This window comes from Bactrocera neohumeralis, chromosome 3 (assembly GCF_024586455.1).
Source record: "Bactrocera neohumeralis isolate Rockhampton chromosome 3, APGP_CSIRO_Bneo_wtdbg2-racon-allhic-juicebox.fasta_v2, whole genome shotgun sequence".
NCBI classification, from domain to species: Eukaryota; Metazoa; Arthropoda; class Insecta; order Diptera; family Tephritidae; genus Bactrocera; species Bactrocera neohumeralis.
The window spans coordinates 7683898-7698093 of NC_065920.1; the positions used below are offsets into that span (position 1 = coordinate 7683898).

At 33.7% G+C, this 14196-nt stretch overlaps 1 protein-coding gene across 1 annotated transcript; it reads right to left on the bottom strand.

Annotated features, from left to right (window-relative positions):
- Positions 1 to 217: 217 nt before the first annotated feature.
- On the bottom strand, positions 218 to 13118 carry LOC126753887 (uncharacterized). Its single transcript, XM_050465631.1, has 4 exons — positions 12776 to 13118; positions 8919 to 9004; positions 4341 to 4467; positions 218 to 4228 (listed from the first exon to the last, which is right to left on the bottom strand). Exons 1-4 carry the CDS (start codon positions 12861 to 12863, stop codon positions 3885 to 3887), a joined length of 645 nt encoding a protein of 214 aa, XP_050321588.1. The 5' UTR covers positions 12864 to 13118; the 3' UTR covers positions 218 to 3884.
- Between the last annotated feature and the right edge of the window lie 1078 nt (positions 13119 to 14196).

The following is a 14196-nucleotide window of genomic DNA, read 5'->3' on the forward strand; positions in this document are numbered from 1 at the left end:
TGTTAACAAATGCAAATATTTACTTTACTATAAAAAATGTTCTTTTCGCTAAATAAATTTACTTGACCAAAATGACCATAATAGTCATGCGCCTAACAAAAGCACTGCCAAAACTTTCTATGTGCTCAAATAAGTCTATATGTAAATATGTATTCTTGTAGCTTGTTTACGTTCTCGTAGCTACTGTTTTCTTTGACTTTTAATTATTATTACATAGTTTTTGTTTTTTTCCTGATTTTTTTTTTTTTTTGGATAAACATGCAGACGATTACTTGGTCAATATTTATGTATGGTGTGTGTATGTATTTGGCTATGTATGCATATGCTTTGTTGGCTTACATTTATGAATTGTTAACACTGAACTTTAATTGCTAGGCTAGGTATTTCATTATTTGTTTAAGTGGATTTTTTATTGCATTCATATTTTATACGCTCACTACACATACATGCACGTATATATTGTGTATTACTTGTTTGCTATCGCCAAATTTCTGTCTTCATGTGGCTCTTCAAACATTTTTTGTTACCCTGTTTATATTATTATTCATATTTTGCATTTTATTCGCTGCTTGCAATTAAAAGTATTTCCAACTTTAATTAATTTCCGCTTTGCCGTGATAAACTTTAATATTTTTTTATTAAACACGTGTTTGTGTGTGTATGTGTTTATCAGATTTTTCACGTTGTTTTTGTAATGCTTTTTTATTTGGATACAAATGCTTTGGTGATGAATATCTTATTGGGCTCTTGTGCTTTGCATTGCAACCGCCTCAGATACACACGCGCACACAGGCATACGTTTGTGTGTATGTTTTTGGATTGCGTTCACTTATCGTTATCAAATGTGTAACTTTTTTTGTGCTGAGTTGTAGTATATTTGTTTGTAAGCTTGCTTCGAAGTCTCAGTCACTTTATAATTATATAACAGACAGGAGTATAAATATTTGTTGCTTATTGAAGACCGAAGCATTTGCGAAACCACATCAATTGTTTTTATTATTAATATTTGCATATATTTTTTGTTTGGGAATGCATACATGTGATATAAATATATACAACTTCCGGTTAAATACGTAACATTACCCATTATTGCCATGCGCTTTCCACTTCCTCATTTGCCAGTTTAATATTTTACTAATTTTTTTCAATATTTTCGCTACTTTTTTATACTCTTGCAACTTGTTTAATTTTTGATTTGTTTACAAATCTTCGCACCTTTATTCTTTATTGATTATTATTTAAATTTTCGTAATTAGTTTCTGCGCAACTCAGCTACCCTCGTATTATGCTGGTGAAACTTACAACATTAACAACAATTTAATAATTTTCTTTCGCTATTTTCATTCGACGCGTTTTTCTACATATTTTTCCATTTTATTCTTAAAAAACTTAAAGGCATTTGGTGAATATTAATCCTTATAATTTATAAAAATCAAAATTACCACATGGTCTTTATATAATTTTTAATTTGTTTTTAATATTTACTAATTTTTTGATAAAAAAAATTCTTATTAATTAAAAAAAATATATTTATGAAATTACATTTTGAAATTTGTAAAATTAGTTTTTATTTTTTCATATTTTTTAATTAATCAATATTCAAAATGTCTACGCCAATAAAGAAGAAGAATATTCGAAACCAGTCAGTAGCATAAATCAAAATTAAGCACGCTTCCTGTTTTTTACATAAAAAAACTATTATATTTTTTATGCAACTAGGCGAAACTATATTTTCGAAAAATTTTAAAAAATTTAGTCCATGTTCAAACATAGTCGTAACGCTGCAATCAATAAATGATTTGACATACAATAGAACAATTAGCTAATTGCACAATTAGTTTCAGTTGAGCACAAATTGAAATTATAAACAAATTTAATTCTATGCAACTCTGTAAATTGTTATTAAAAAAAAGCGGCTTTCATTATAAAAAAATTTCAAAATAAAAATATTTGAAATCTTCAATTTTGAATCCAATTGTTTACACGGAGTAACGGATCACAATTGCCACAGCAAATTGGCCTGTTTGAACGTAGTAAAGTGTTTCTTTACAGCACACTCATCTCTGAGGTCAAAACAGTAGGTAAATGTTATATTGAGAAGAGGAAGAGATAGAATAGTAGTGTCTAGAAAATTTTAAAAGGCTCCCCTTAAACTAAAAGCTTGCCTGAATTCTAGAGTCCGATAAAATATAAGTATTGCGACATAAACTTTTTTGTGTATTTAAGTACACGGAAGGAACTGAGTAGCCAAACTGCTCACTTATCCTTTGAATTATGGAATTATGACGGTGAATTTGCATCTAAATATTAATATTTTATTTCAAATTTATTCGCACACGGAATTGCCTTTAAAAATACAATCTACCATAAACTCTTAATCACTGATCATTAGGTAAAAGAAATTTTCGTGTCATGTCTAATAAGTCTTCAGAATAAGAAACCTCTAATATTAGAAGTTTAGAGAGAAGATTTAGTATCTCAGAATCGAAAGTTCTGAATTTTTAGCGAAAATAAAAGACAAAAATGAAATTTCTCCATACGAATTGTATAATAAGCAGTACTTATCATTCATTATTATTAGTGTTATAAAAACTATGTAGTACAGAAAGTTCCCTAAATAATCTCTATACGTACAGTCCATTTTGCTTGATGTCTTTGATGCTTAAAAAGCATGCCTGTTTGGTATGTTTTCTTAAGTATAGTATATGGCCAAACCCACTTATTTCCCCATTTAACGCTATGTTGCCACATTTCTCTGAAATAGTTAAATTTAAACAGTGGAAGCTCTCTTGTTACATGAATTCATATTTTGAGGTCATAACGACACAAACCCGTAATAATTTCGCCATTGAAATGCTATGTTGCCACATTTCTCCGAAATAGTTAAATTTAAACAGCGAAAGTTCTTTGATCGATTGAGTTTATATTTTTGAGGTCACGTTTACACAAACCCGTAACACTTTCGCTGTTGCTATGTTGCCACATTTCCCAGGAATAATTAAATGTATACAGTGAAAATTATTTTATCGAATGAGTTTATATTTTGAGGTCACAACGACACCAACACGTAACACTTTCGCTGTTGCTATGTTGCCACATTTCTCTGAAATTCAGAGAGTGAAAGTGCTGTTGTTAAATGAGCTCATATTTTGAGGCCCAATATCAAAATTGAGTACCATTAGTCTACTTTTATCTTTCTATATTAACAAGTTGATCTTTTAAAATGTCAATATGTGACCGTGTACTTTGAAATGAGGAAAAATTGTGTTCCCCTTGAGTGTGTTTTAACTTCAGAGAAAATTTCCGGAAGGTTTCCTCTCCGCACATGCTATATAATATAATATATTGTTTTGCTTAGAATTCAAATAAAATATAAATAATAAAAAAGTAAAATAAATTCTTAGCATTATTGTAAGAATTTCAATTTAGTAAACTAAGAATACACTATTCTATTTAAATATTTACGTTTTACAAACATTTCACTGAAGCAAAAGCCGCATTAACTAAACCCTTAGTAATAACTTTCTCTTTATTATTTTTTTTTTGTAACAATTCTATTTTCATATATATATTTTTATACGTTTATGCCTATTTACACAGATAACAGTATTGAATGAATATTTACAGTGTGCACATTTGGTGACTCAACTACACATTAAACTATATTAAACTCAAGGCATTTATCTGGCTATGCTCCACAATGCTCTGCAATCATTTTGCCAAACAATTTGCACGTACACGGTAAATTGCCGTTGAACAACACATTGACCATTGAACTTAACCTTAAAATTATATTGCACCATTTTTTGTAATAATTTGAATTTTTTAGTCGATCAAACTCTGCCAGCTCAGCCGCACTCCACTTGAGTTTTCAAGCTCCACATTCACCACACACTGTGACGCAATATGTTGACAATTGCTATAAGCATTGGTAGAGTACCGGCGCACCACCAACTCCATGCCGAAATGCTTGAACTGCCATTACAGCCGTCTGTACCGCAAATGGAACAGTGCAGCTCCGAATCTTCCAGATTGTCTACACCACCATTATTATTGCCGCCTTTACCCTTACGCTTCTTGTTTTTTTTATTCTTGTCATCCGCGTCGAGGTTAGCGTTACGCGCCAACTCTGGTGGCCAACCCAATTTGTTGCCCAATATTTGACAGGCATCCGAATCGGCGGTATCCAACTGACAGAAGCGTGCTGTCACCATTTTACCGGTGTTTGCTGTAATAAATTCACAAGTTTGTGGATTAGAAGTGGTTATAAAAAAGTGTAAACAAAAATGTGTGCCTTTGCAGATACAGTTTGAATCAAAAGTATGCAACATTGCACTTACGATCTCTGGCCACCACTTTTTGGCAGTTCATTAGCGGCCCATTACTAGCGCCGGTGTCGAAGTACGCAAATCGATTTAAGTCGAAAAGCCAAGTATTGGTTGTTCGCATTTTGTCAAGAGTACATTCCTGTTAAATAAAATAGAACAGATTTTTATAAAATATTTGATTGCAATAAGAGTTATATAAGTTGTTTGTAAAATATAAATTTATATAAGACCAAAGAAATTCGTTGTACATAAGTTTTGATGGACTGTTAAAAATTTCGGAAGTGATAAGTTAAGGGTAAAAAGGTGTTGTTGCTATAAAGAGCTGGTGAAGTTTCATTTCTTTGTGTACCACAGCTACACATATTCACAGAAACCCAATTCACACTGTTCAGATTAACACTTTTGGAAACTTAGATGGCTAAGTTGTTGTCAAAAATCTAGTGTGTTACTATAAAAAAATCTAATTTTACTTGAATCACTACAGATTCGTTATAGACCAGAATTTTATTGGGCCTTTTCTGACCTCATCTGTATGACGGACTTACAGATTTCTAATTTCTGGAATGTTTGCTTCCATTTCTCAGGTTATGTCTCGAATATGGTTCAATTTACGTATAAGTAGATTGTTCCATGGATATACGATCCAAATCGGATGCTTAGTTTCGAAACTTCCAATTGAGTTGGCGAATATCAATCAAAACTTTTATGACTAAAAATTCTTTTCTCCATTCTTTTAAAGAAGGTCCAACACAAGAAAAATTATAAGCTTGAAAAGCATTTGGTTGGGCAGTGGATTTATTAATGTTGCGCTATGCGAACTTTGGTATATTGTACTCCCAGTAGAAGAAAAAGCCCCAATATGGCACATGTAGTATAAAACTCCGTATAAAATCGGTCGTTGAGCATGAAATTCTCAATATTTTTCCTCAGTTTCTATAAACTGGTACAGTAGCTTTTTACAAGCAAGAAGCAAATTTTCAACAGCAGAATCATTCGCTATAGTAGGGAAGAGGTAGTAATCACTTGATGCTACGTCTCTAAGGTAGCACCATTGCAGCGCTGTCCCAATGGAACAGAATTCCTTTCCTGTTGGCCAAAGCGTACCGCTTCTTGGCAACTGCCTCCTTCAAACGGTCTAATGGTTAACATGTCCAAATTAAGAGCTTGGCCATATGAGTGTAGCTTATAACAGATGATTTTTTACCAATCCCAAACATAAGCAAAACCTTCCTGACAGTCAATTCTGGGATAGCCGCCGTTTTTGCTGGCACATCGCGATACGACCTCGAACTTTTTGGCTTGACGTTGTCGTAAATGACCCGCTTTTTATCAGCAGTAACTAGCCGCTTCAGAAATAGTTCGATTTTGTTGTGATTCAGCAGCGACTCGGAGATGAAAATTCGCTTCATGATGTTTTTCCCATTAACTCGTATGGCACCCAAACATTAGGGATCTTTTTGTATCCACCCTTTCTTGAATGGTTTTAAACAACTTTTTTTGTGGTAAACCTTTGACACTAAAATTGCTAAAATGGTATTCATAAAACCATAAATGCGCGTGATTGACTGTTACAGTAACGAGACCATAAACAGTACTGACATTTTCAGCCGTCTTATTTGTGTGTTTGCCTTTATCGAAGAAATTCGCTTTGCTGATATCTAACTTTGACGAGTGCTCAAACAATAGTGGAAGAATTAATCATAAAACAGTCTGAAAAATATTTTAGTACGAAACCTAACCATTTAGTTAGGCCTTTATAAAAATGTCTAAGTGAAAATTTTCAAATAGGAAACGGAAACTCCGAGGATAGACAGAATGTAGGTCCGTTCCCGAAACTACCGATTTATTGGAATTTTGCAGCGAAAAATATTTGTTATTATTCTAAAGTTTGTTGACCTATTGCAAAGTTTTCACAGATTTTCCAACAGATTTGTGCAGACCACTGCAAATTTTCTGTAACATTTCTGCAAAAATGAAATTATAATCTTCCTACACAAAACATTTGTGACACATTTCAAAAACACACAAATTCTCCACGACTCCAACACTCAACTAAACATAGTACTTTCACTTCTTTATTTACTTCACACCACTTTCGCCAGCGAAATTGCGTCAGTTGCTCGAAGATTATATATTTTTAAGCTCCAGCTTCATATAAACGCCATTGGCAATGCGCCAGCGCCTAAGCGCTAGTGACCCACAGTTGTGGAAGAAAGAGGTGGTTAGTCATGTACGCCGACACAGCGACCTCCCCTGTACCAGCCTTCCAGCACTTGGCCAACATAACCCGCAGCCAAGCACAATACAATTTGTTTGGATTACTAATTGAGAATTGAACAATTGTGGCTGCCAGCGAGAGTAAACAAATTGATAAATGCAGCGACAAGCGCGCATGAAGATGTATAGCCGGCTTCTAGGCGCAGTCACATGTATGTCACTTCTTGCCAAATGCAAGTAAAGAAAGCAAATGTAAGCAAAGAAAATTTGGAGAGGAAATGCTGTAGAAATAGTAAGATCAACAACGGATGTATGTAAACATCAGAGACGTCATAGATATTGTGGACATTGTAGCCTTCCGGTTGTCGTTCGCAAAAGTAATTCTAAATACACACACACAGTCATATACATGCGTACATAGAAGATAAGTAAACAAGCGAACAAGGTCTGCTTAGAGCCAACATTATTTTGGCTTAAGCGAAAGAATTTATTTGCGAAATTGTGCCAAGGTATTTATTACAATCACGGTCAACTGTTTATCTGTGCACTTATGTATGTATGTGTATGTGTGTATTACTATTTGGAAAATTGTCATTGAATCCAATTTTTTCCGCTATTATCAATATTAACTGTTGATTTTGGTTTTTTATTTGTTCTGATAGTGATTTACGATCTCAAGTGCAGTTAAGTTGCGCATATTGCGGATTGTGCTTGCGCATTAAAATTATAGATATATAAGTAGATGTAATATATACTATAAGTCGACGCAATGTAACAATGTCCATCTGATTATTTGAATTTGGCTTAATATTAGGTATAGTAAAAAGAGATCCATTATTTTTTCAGTAGCTGGAAGTGCGTACGGGTTAATCTATATTACGTTAGAAATATAGTTTTTCATAATATAAAATATTTTCAGAAATTGGTTTTTATATTTGCTTCACTCAGTATTGTTTAAGCATGCGTCAAAGATAAATATCAGCAAAGCGAAAGTACGACAATTTTTACAGTGTTTCTTCAATAAAGGCAAAAAGCAAGTCAGGAGGCTGAAAATGTCAAAATCGTTTATTTTGAAACATCATGCATATTTTTGTTTTCTTCAATACCGTAACTGTAATTTGGCAGTCAGAGATGAATCATGCTTTAGAAGCCCAATTTTCAAAACTATTGATAAGATAATGGAAATCGTCGAGTTCAACCGTCATGTAAGGACTCTTGGACCTAATTTACTTTTATGAAAAATCGCAACAAAATCGATCCAAGCAGAAAGCAATCGATTTTCGATAATTTTGCACAATAGGAGACGTATTGTGCTTCATTAGCCTACCTTACACTACGAACCTAGCACGGAGTGATTACTACCTGTTCCTGTCTAAGGCGAATTATTTGTGTTTTGCTAATAAATTTTCGCCATGAGAGATGCTTGTGAAAAGCAATTAGGCCAGTTTTTATCAATAAGGTTGAGGGTATGATTACCTTCAAAAGGGCAACAATTTGTCGAAAAAAATGGTGCACATTTGACCAAAGTCGAAACATTCTATCTATGCTATATAAAGCCTTCAATTGAATGCAAACTTTTACTAGTCCTATATATGTATTATGAAGCGAGCCTTGCTTTTCTTTCTTATTCAAAATTATTTTAATCGGGAGTTGGTTTCAATTAAACGTTCAGTTCCATCAGTTTGGTAGTGACTTTTTTAGATTTTCTTTAATAATTTCTCAACTTAAGAGGTTAATAGTAAAGCCTTCACAAATTTGTAACTTTTTAGCTACTTGGACTTTTTCACTAACATGGCGAACTCTTATAAAATGTAGTCAAGAGAAGTAAGCACCTAAGAGCATGCCATTTAAAATTTCTGTACACTTTAGTACAGATTTTCTAACCGAATACCGCTTATCATGTTTCAGATCAGATTTTCTAACCGATTATTGTTTCAAATTTTTTCTACATTTTTTTCAACATAAAATTACAAGCAGGCATGCCTAAACATGTACCCTACACTAATAGTTATAACCACACTATCGATATATAATATAGATCTGAGACACTATTCAAGCTCTTGATTTGAGTTTTGGAAATATTGCAGGGACTTAAAATAGTTTTTGTAGTTTTAGAGAGCTTCTTATATAATTGTGCTACCGCTTTCCATTTTCAATGTCTGGAAAATAAAGACAAATTCTTGGTGATTGATCTAGAGTGTTCAAGAAAATGTTTTTATCAAAATTTGCAGCATGTTAATATTTCTAACAAGCCACATTTCGAAAACTCTAAAACTTTTACATATTGTTTTTTATCATGTCATCCTTAAATGTCAGACAGACATATTAGCAAATGAAGATATTTTATTTTTGGATTATAATTATGACACTTACCTCTGCCACCATGCTTTGATTTGATTTTAAATTCTCACAACTCGGATTATCGCTGGAGTCACAGACAAAACACTTAATTGCCGCACCTGTTGATCGGTGAAATATTTGCCAAATTTTCGAAAACCAAGAGAAAGAGATATTAGAGAATGAAGATAAAAGCCGTCGAATTTATATTTTTTTGTTTACTCGGAAAAATGTGTACTACTATGAGCAAAAAATAGTAAGACTTTGTTCATAATTTTAAAATTCTTAATTTATTCTTCAAAATCAGTCGTCTCCCTCAAATAAAGTAAAGTAAAAATCCTCGAAACAGGAATAGCCTTCATAGCTTCCCGCAGACGACGCATAAAACTCAAATAGTACTTTTTGTTGACAGTTTGGCCGGCAGAAAAGAATTCGGCGTGCAACACACCTCGATAATCGAAGAAAATAGTCAACATAACCTTTACTTTTGACCTGCTTTGACGTGGTTTTTTCGACTTCGGCTCACCTTTGCCACGATATTCGGCCGATTGAACGTCTGTTTCCAGGTCGCAAGCATATAAGCAAGACTCATTGGCAGTAATAATACGTTTCATGACAGCCTGTTAGTCAGAAAACATTGTTACACCGACATTAACGCGACACTTTCTTCGAAAAAAATAGTGATTTTGGAACCAGTCGTACTTTTCTTAGGCCCAAATGATCTTGATGGTCGTCCTGAACGTGTTTCGTAGTCAACGCGTTCTCGACCCTCTTTGAATAATTTGTACCAATCAAAAACCTTGCTCGCGACTAACAATTATCACCGAAGGCCTTTTCCAACATTATGAACGTTTCAAGACCAGAAATTTGATACCGCACACAAAATTTAATGGAACTTCTTTATTGAAAAATTCCACTCATCGTAAAAATCGCCGAATGCACTTTATGTACTTCAGAAAAACTTACGTATACTATACACTAATGATTATTGCGATGAGACATTTGGCACAGTTATAACTGACAGTCATACCAACCTAGAAAACAATGTTTCGACAAATGGCTTTTCGCGCGAAATTTAAGTTAAAAAGTCTTACTTTTTCTTGCCCAGAGTAGTACATGAAAGCATTTCTTTGACGCAATTATTTTTTATATTGGTGTAAAAATATTATATAATAACAGTTGTTAAACACTTTGTTATTATTATTTTATTTTTTGTTTTTTTTTTTTAATTATATTATATTATTTGAGTATTCTCTAAAATGCTTTAAAATTTCCCATCATTTGACATAAATTTATTTGTAGTAAATTTATTTATAATATTATTTTGAAAAATTGAGGCAAGGCAGCGACATTTCAATATTTGGATCACGATATGTTCCACATTTATTTAAAATATGTATCTTAAAAACCTATCTTCCTTACTGCTAACCGAAAAATTGAATACGTAATAGATTAAATCAGGTCGGTATCTGATGAGATTTCGAAATAATACTCTAGGACGACTGGTTATGCTAAATTCTTATTTCTAATATATATTATTAATTTTAATTTCCCACTAGTGTAGCTTTAGATTGGTATTGGTCTCTTGTAGTACTCGAAGTTATCGTTGCCACGCTACAAAACTGCAGTTTTTAGTATACTCATACTAATAACAGACTCGTTCAGTGTATATCCGATTGTTTTTTTTTTTTGAACATGAACTTATTAAAGATTATAATCAGAAGTTCTATCTCCAGCGGTGTTATATGTATGTACCTAATCCATTATTTCCAATTCCTCTACTTCCCTTCTTCATTCCATTTTTATTTCTATTCACAAATTTTTTAAAATTTTTTTCTGTCCTGAAAAATCTTCCGCAAATGGCAGATAAGGGATAAGTTACCCAATTATAGTTAGCATTTCTATTCCAGCTGCTAGCAACTAAAATCAACCAAACATGCTTAGCATATGCCTTTACTAATGCAGGAAAAAAAACTGTATGAAGAAGAAAAACTGTATGATATTTGATGAAGAGTTGTACTATTAGAGAACAGTGATTGAATATATGGGGAATCTTTCGTAACGCGTATATTTTTAACAAATTTTCTTAGTCTGTTTAATTACACCCGAATGAGACTAACATCGCTTTAAGAAGCGCGCTGCTCATCGAAAATTATTTTACAGCGACGGGTGCAGATGAAGCCGTCGGCAGTTTTTTAGGAATGTATAAAGTCTAACTATGCTATATGGAACAACAATTATGAAATATAATACAATTTAATTGAAAAATATACATATGTATTTCTATTTTTATTTGATCTTTAGAAAATTTCTTCTTTTTTATTTTTATTTTATATTTGATTTTGACAAAAATTTCTTCGGCTTGGCTTCAGCGACTCTTCTAACAAAAACCATCCAAATTCAACTATTTTGTACTCTCGCAAAAATGTTGCTAACGAGAGTATTATAGTTTTGTTCACATAACGGTTGTTTGTAAGTCCTAAAACTAAAAGAGTCAGATATAGGGTTATATATACCAAAGTGATCAGGGTGACGAGTAGATTCGAAATCCGGATGTCTGTCTGTCCGTCCGTCCGTCCGTCTGTCCGTCCGTCCGTCCGTGCAAGCTGTAACTTGAGTAAAAATTGAGATATCATGATGAAACTTGGTACACGAATTCCTTGGCTCCATAAGAAGGTTAAGTTCGAAGATGGGCAAAATCGGCCCACTGCCACGCCCACAAAATGGCGGAAACCGAAAACCTATAAAGTGTCATAACTAAGCCATACATAAAGATATTAAAGTGAAATTTCGCACAAGGGATCGCATTAGAGAGGGGAATATGGACGTAATTTTTTTGGAAAAGTGGGCGTGGCCCCGCCCCCTACTAAGTTTTTTGTACGTATCTCGGAAACTACTATAGCTATGTCAACCAAACTCTACAGAGTCGTTTCCTTCAGGCATTTCAATATACAGTTCAAAAATGGAAGAAATAGGATAATAACCACGCCCACCTCCCATACAAAGGTTATGTTGAAAATCACTAAAAGTGCGTTAACCGACTAACAAAAAACGTCAGAAACACTAAATTTTACGGAAGAAATTGCAGAAGGAAGCTGCACCCAGGCTTTTTTTTTAAATTAATCTCGGGAACTACCATACCGATTTCAATGAAATTCGGTATATACTATTTTCTTAACACCCTGATGATATGTACGAAATATGGGTGAAATAACAACCAACGCCTCTTCCAATATAACGCTATTTTGAATTCCATCTGATGCCTTCTCTGTATAATATATACATTTGATAGCGGAATAAAACTTTACAAAAATACGGTATTTGAAAAATATGTAAATGACGTTAATGAAATCTCGATTATCACTTTATCATGCGATTAAAATTTACACCCGATTATAATTTACTTGTTTTTACTTTTTTTTAACTCTACTCTATTGTTTTGATTTTTGTACAATTTAATTTAAACAATTATAAATTATTTTAATGATTATGAATTATTTATTTTTCAATTTTTTCAATTTTTTTTTAATTTATAAATTTTATTATTAAACATGGTTTGATTCCATATTATTTCATAAAATTTATTTTATAATTAATTTTTTTTATTTTGTTTTTTTTTTTCATTAATTTATCTTTATGTTTATAATTTTTTATTTTGTTGTTTTTTTTTGTTAAAGCCACCATTTTTTAATGTTTAAATAAACAATTAATTACACAACAATTAATATATGTATGTATATATTTTATATAAGATTTCGTTAAAATTTCCTTTTTCATATTTATATACATTATTTATTGGACCAATTAAATTTTTTATGAATTGAAGTATTTTTTAAACATCCGTTGCTTTGTTTTAATCAGTTGCGCTTTCGAACACACACTAACTAACTAACCATTCGGTATGCACTGCAGCAGCAGCAAGATGACCGGCAAGATGAGCAAATGTAGCACACTTGTAGGCGCGTTGTAATAGCTGCACATCGCGTACGCTTTTTAAAAAACACTCGCACTAAAAAAGACGCCAGAAAACACTTCACTTTTTGTTAAAAGTAAACAGTCTTTGATAAAACTTTTGTAAAAATAAACAATTATTTTTTAATTTTCAATAAAACTGTGTAAGTGACACACAAAAGTATGCTTCTATATTGAATGCGACCCACTAAGCTGCTCAGCGCTAAGTCGCTTCACCACGCAACGCTTGAACGTTTCGTCCGCGTGAATAATCCTTTTCGTGTCACAGCGTTTTGCAAACTGAATTCGACAAAGTGAAACAGCGGCTGAAGGCGAGCTCCAACGACCGGCCACAGCGACGCTCGTGTGCCGCAAGCCGAAGTGTTGTGTAGGCGAGCGTGCGTGCGAGTCCTGTCGCCTGCGCCACGAAGTTGCGAGGAAATTTTGCAAAGACAGCAAGTAAGTTACAAAGCGAAGCATGCAGCAACTTTAGAAGTCGCTTTGTTTTTGCAACAGCGCCAATAAGGAATTTTTTGCGGTAGTTTAAGTAAAAAATGCCCTCTTCTTTGGGAGGACGGAAGGACGTACGCTGAGCTGGCGACGGCGACACAACTTGCAAGCAGCTAAAAGTTGCTGTGGGAGTTGTTGAGTTAAATTCGCTACATTTGTTAAGGATTCACTGCCAGCGGCGGCTATGACGACAGCGACGTCGACGACGGGAGAGCAGCGCGTGGCGACAGCGTCAGCGTCAGCGGATGTTGAATGAAAATAAAAGCGACAGCGATGAATTTATGTCGTTTATGGTGACGTCGCAATTGACAAGCGACGATATATGGCGCGAACGCGCGTCGGTAACAGTTGTAGCCCAAAGCAAGACAAAGTTAAGCAATGCGGCGCACTTTGAATATACAACGGCGGCGCGTCACGCCTTGATAACTCTTTGTTGCTATGTTTGTATGTGTGTGTGAGTGTGTTTGTGTGGGGGCGCCGCGGCAAAGGAAGTCGCAAAATTGTTTCGAATTAGAAAAGTTAGCCAAGTTAAGTGTATGAAAGTTAGCGCCGCATTTTTGCGTTCGCTGTGGTTGCGGGTACTCGACCGACGGTGCAGGGGCGGTGTAGGTTGTGACACATTCATGACGTTCGCACAGTGCGCAACAATGCGAAATGGTTGTGAAGAGTATTTCAAACAAATAATAAAGATTTGATTATTTCATAAAAGGTTGGGAACTATGAAATCGTCGTTCAAGAATAAGTTTGGATGTTTTAAATAGAAGAGAGTGTGCTCATAACTTAAAATAAAATATTTAAGAATGGAAGAAGTAACACTACTGATTTCAATTAATGTGTCCGAAACGTTTAGCTT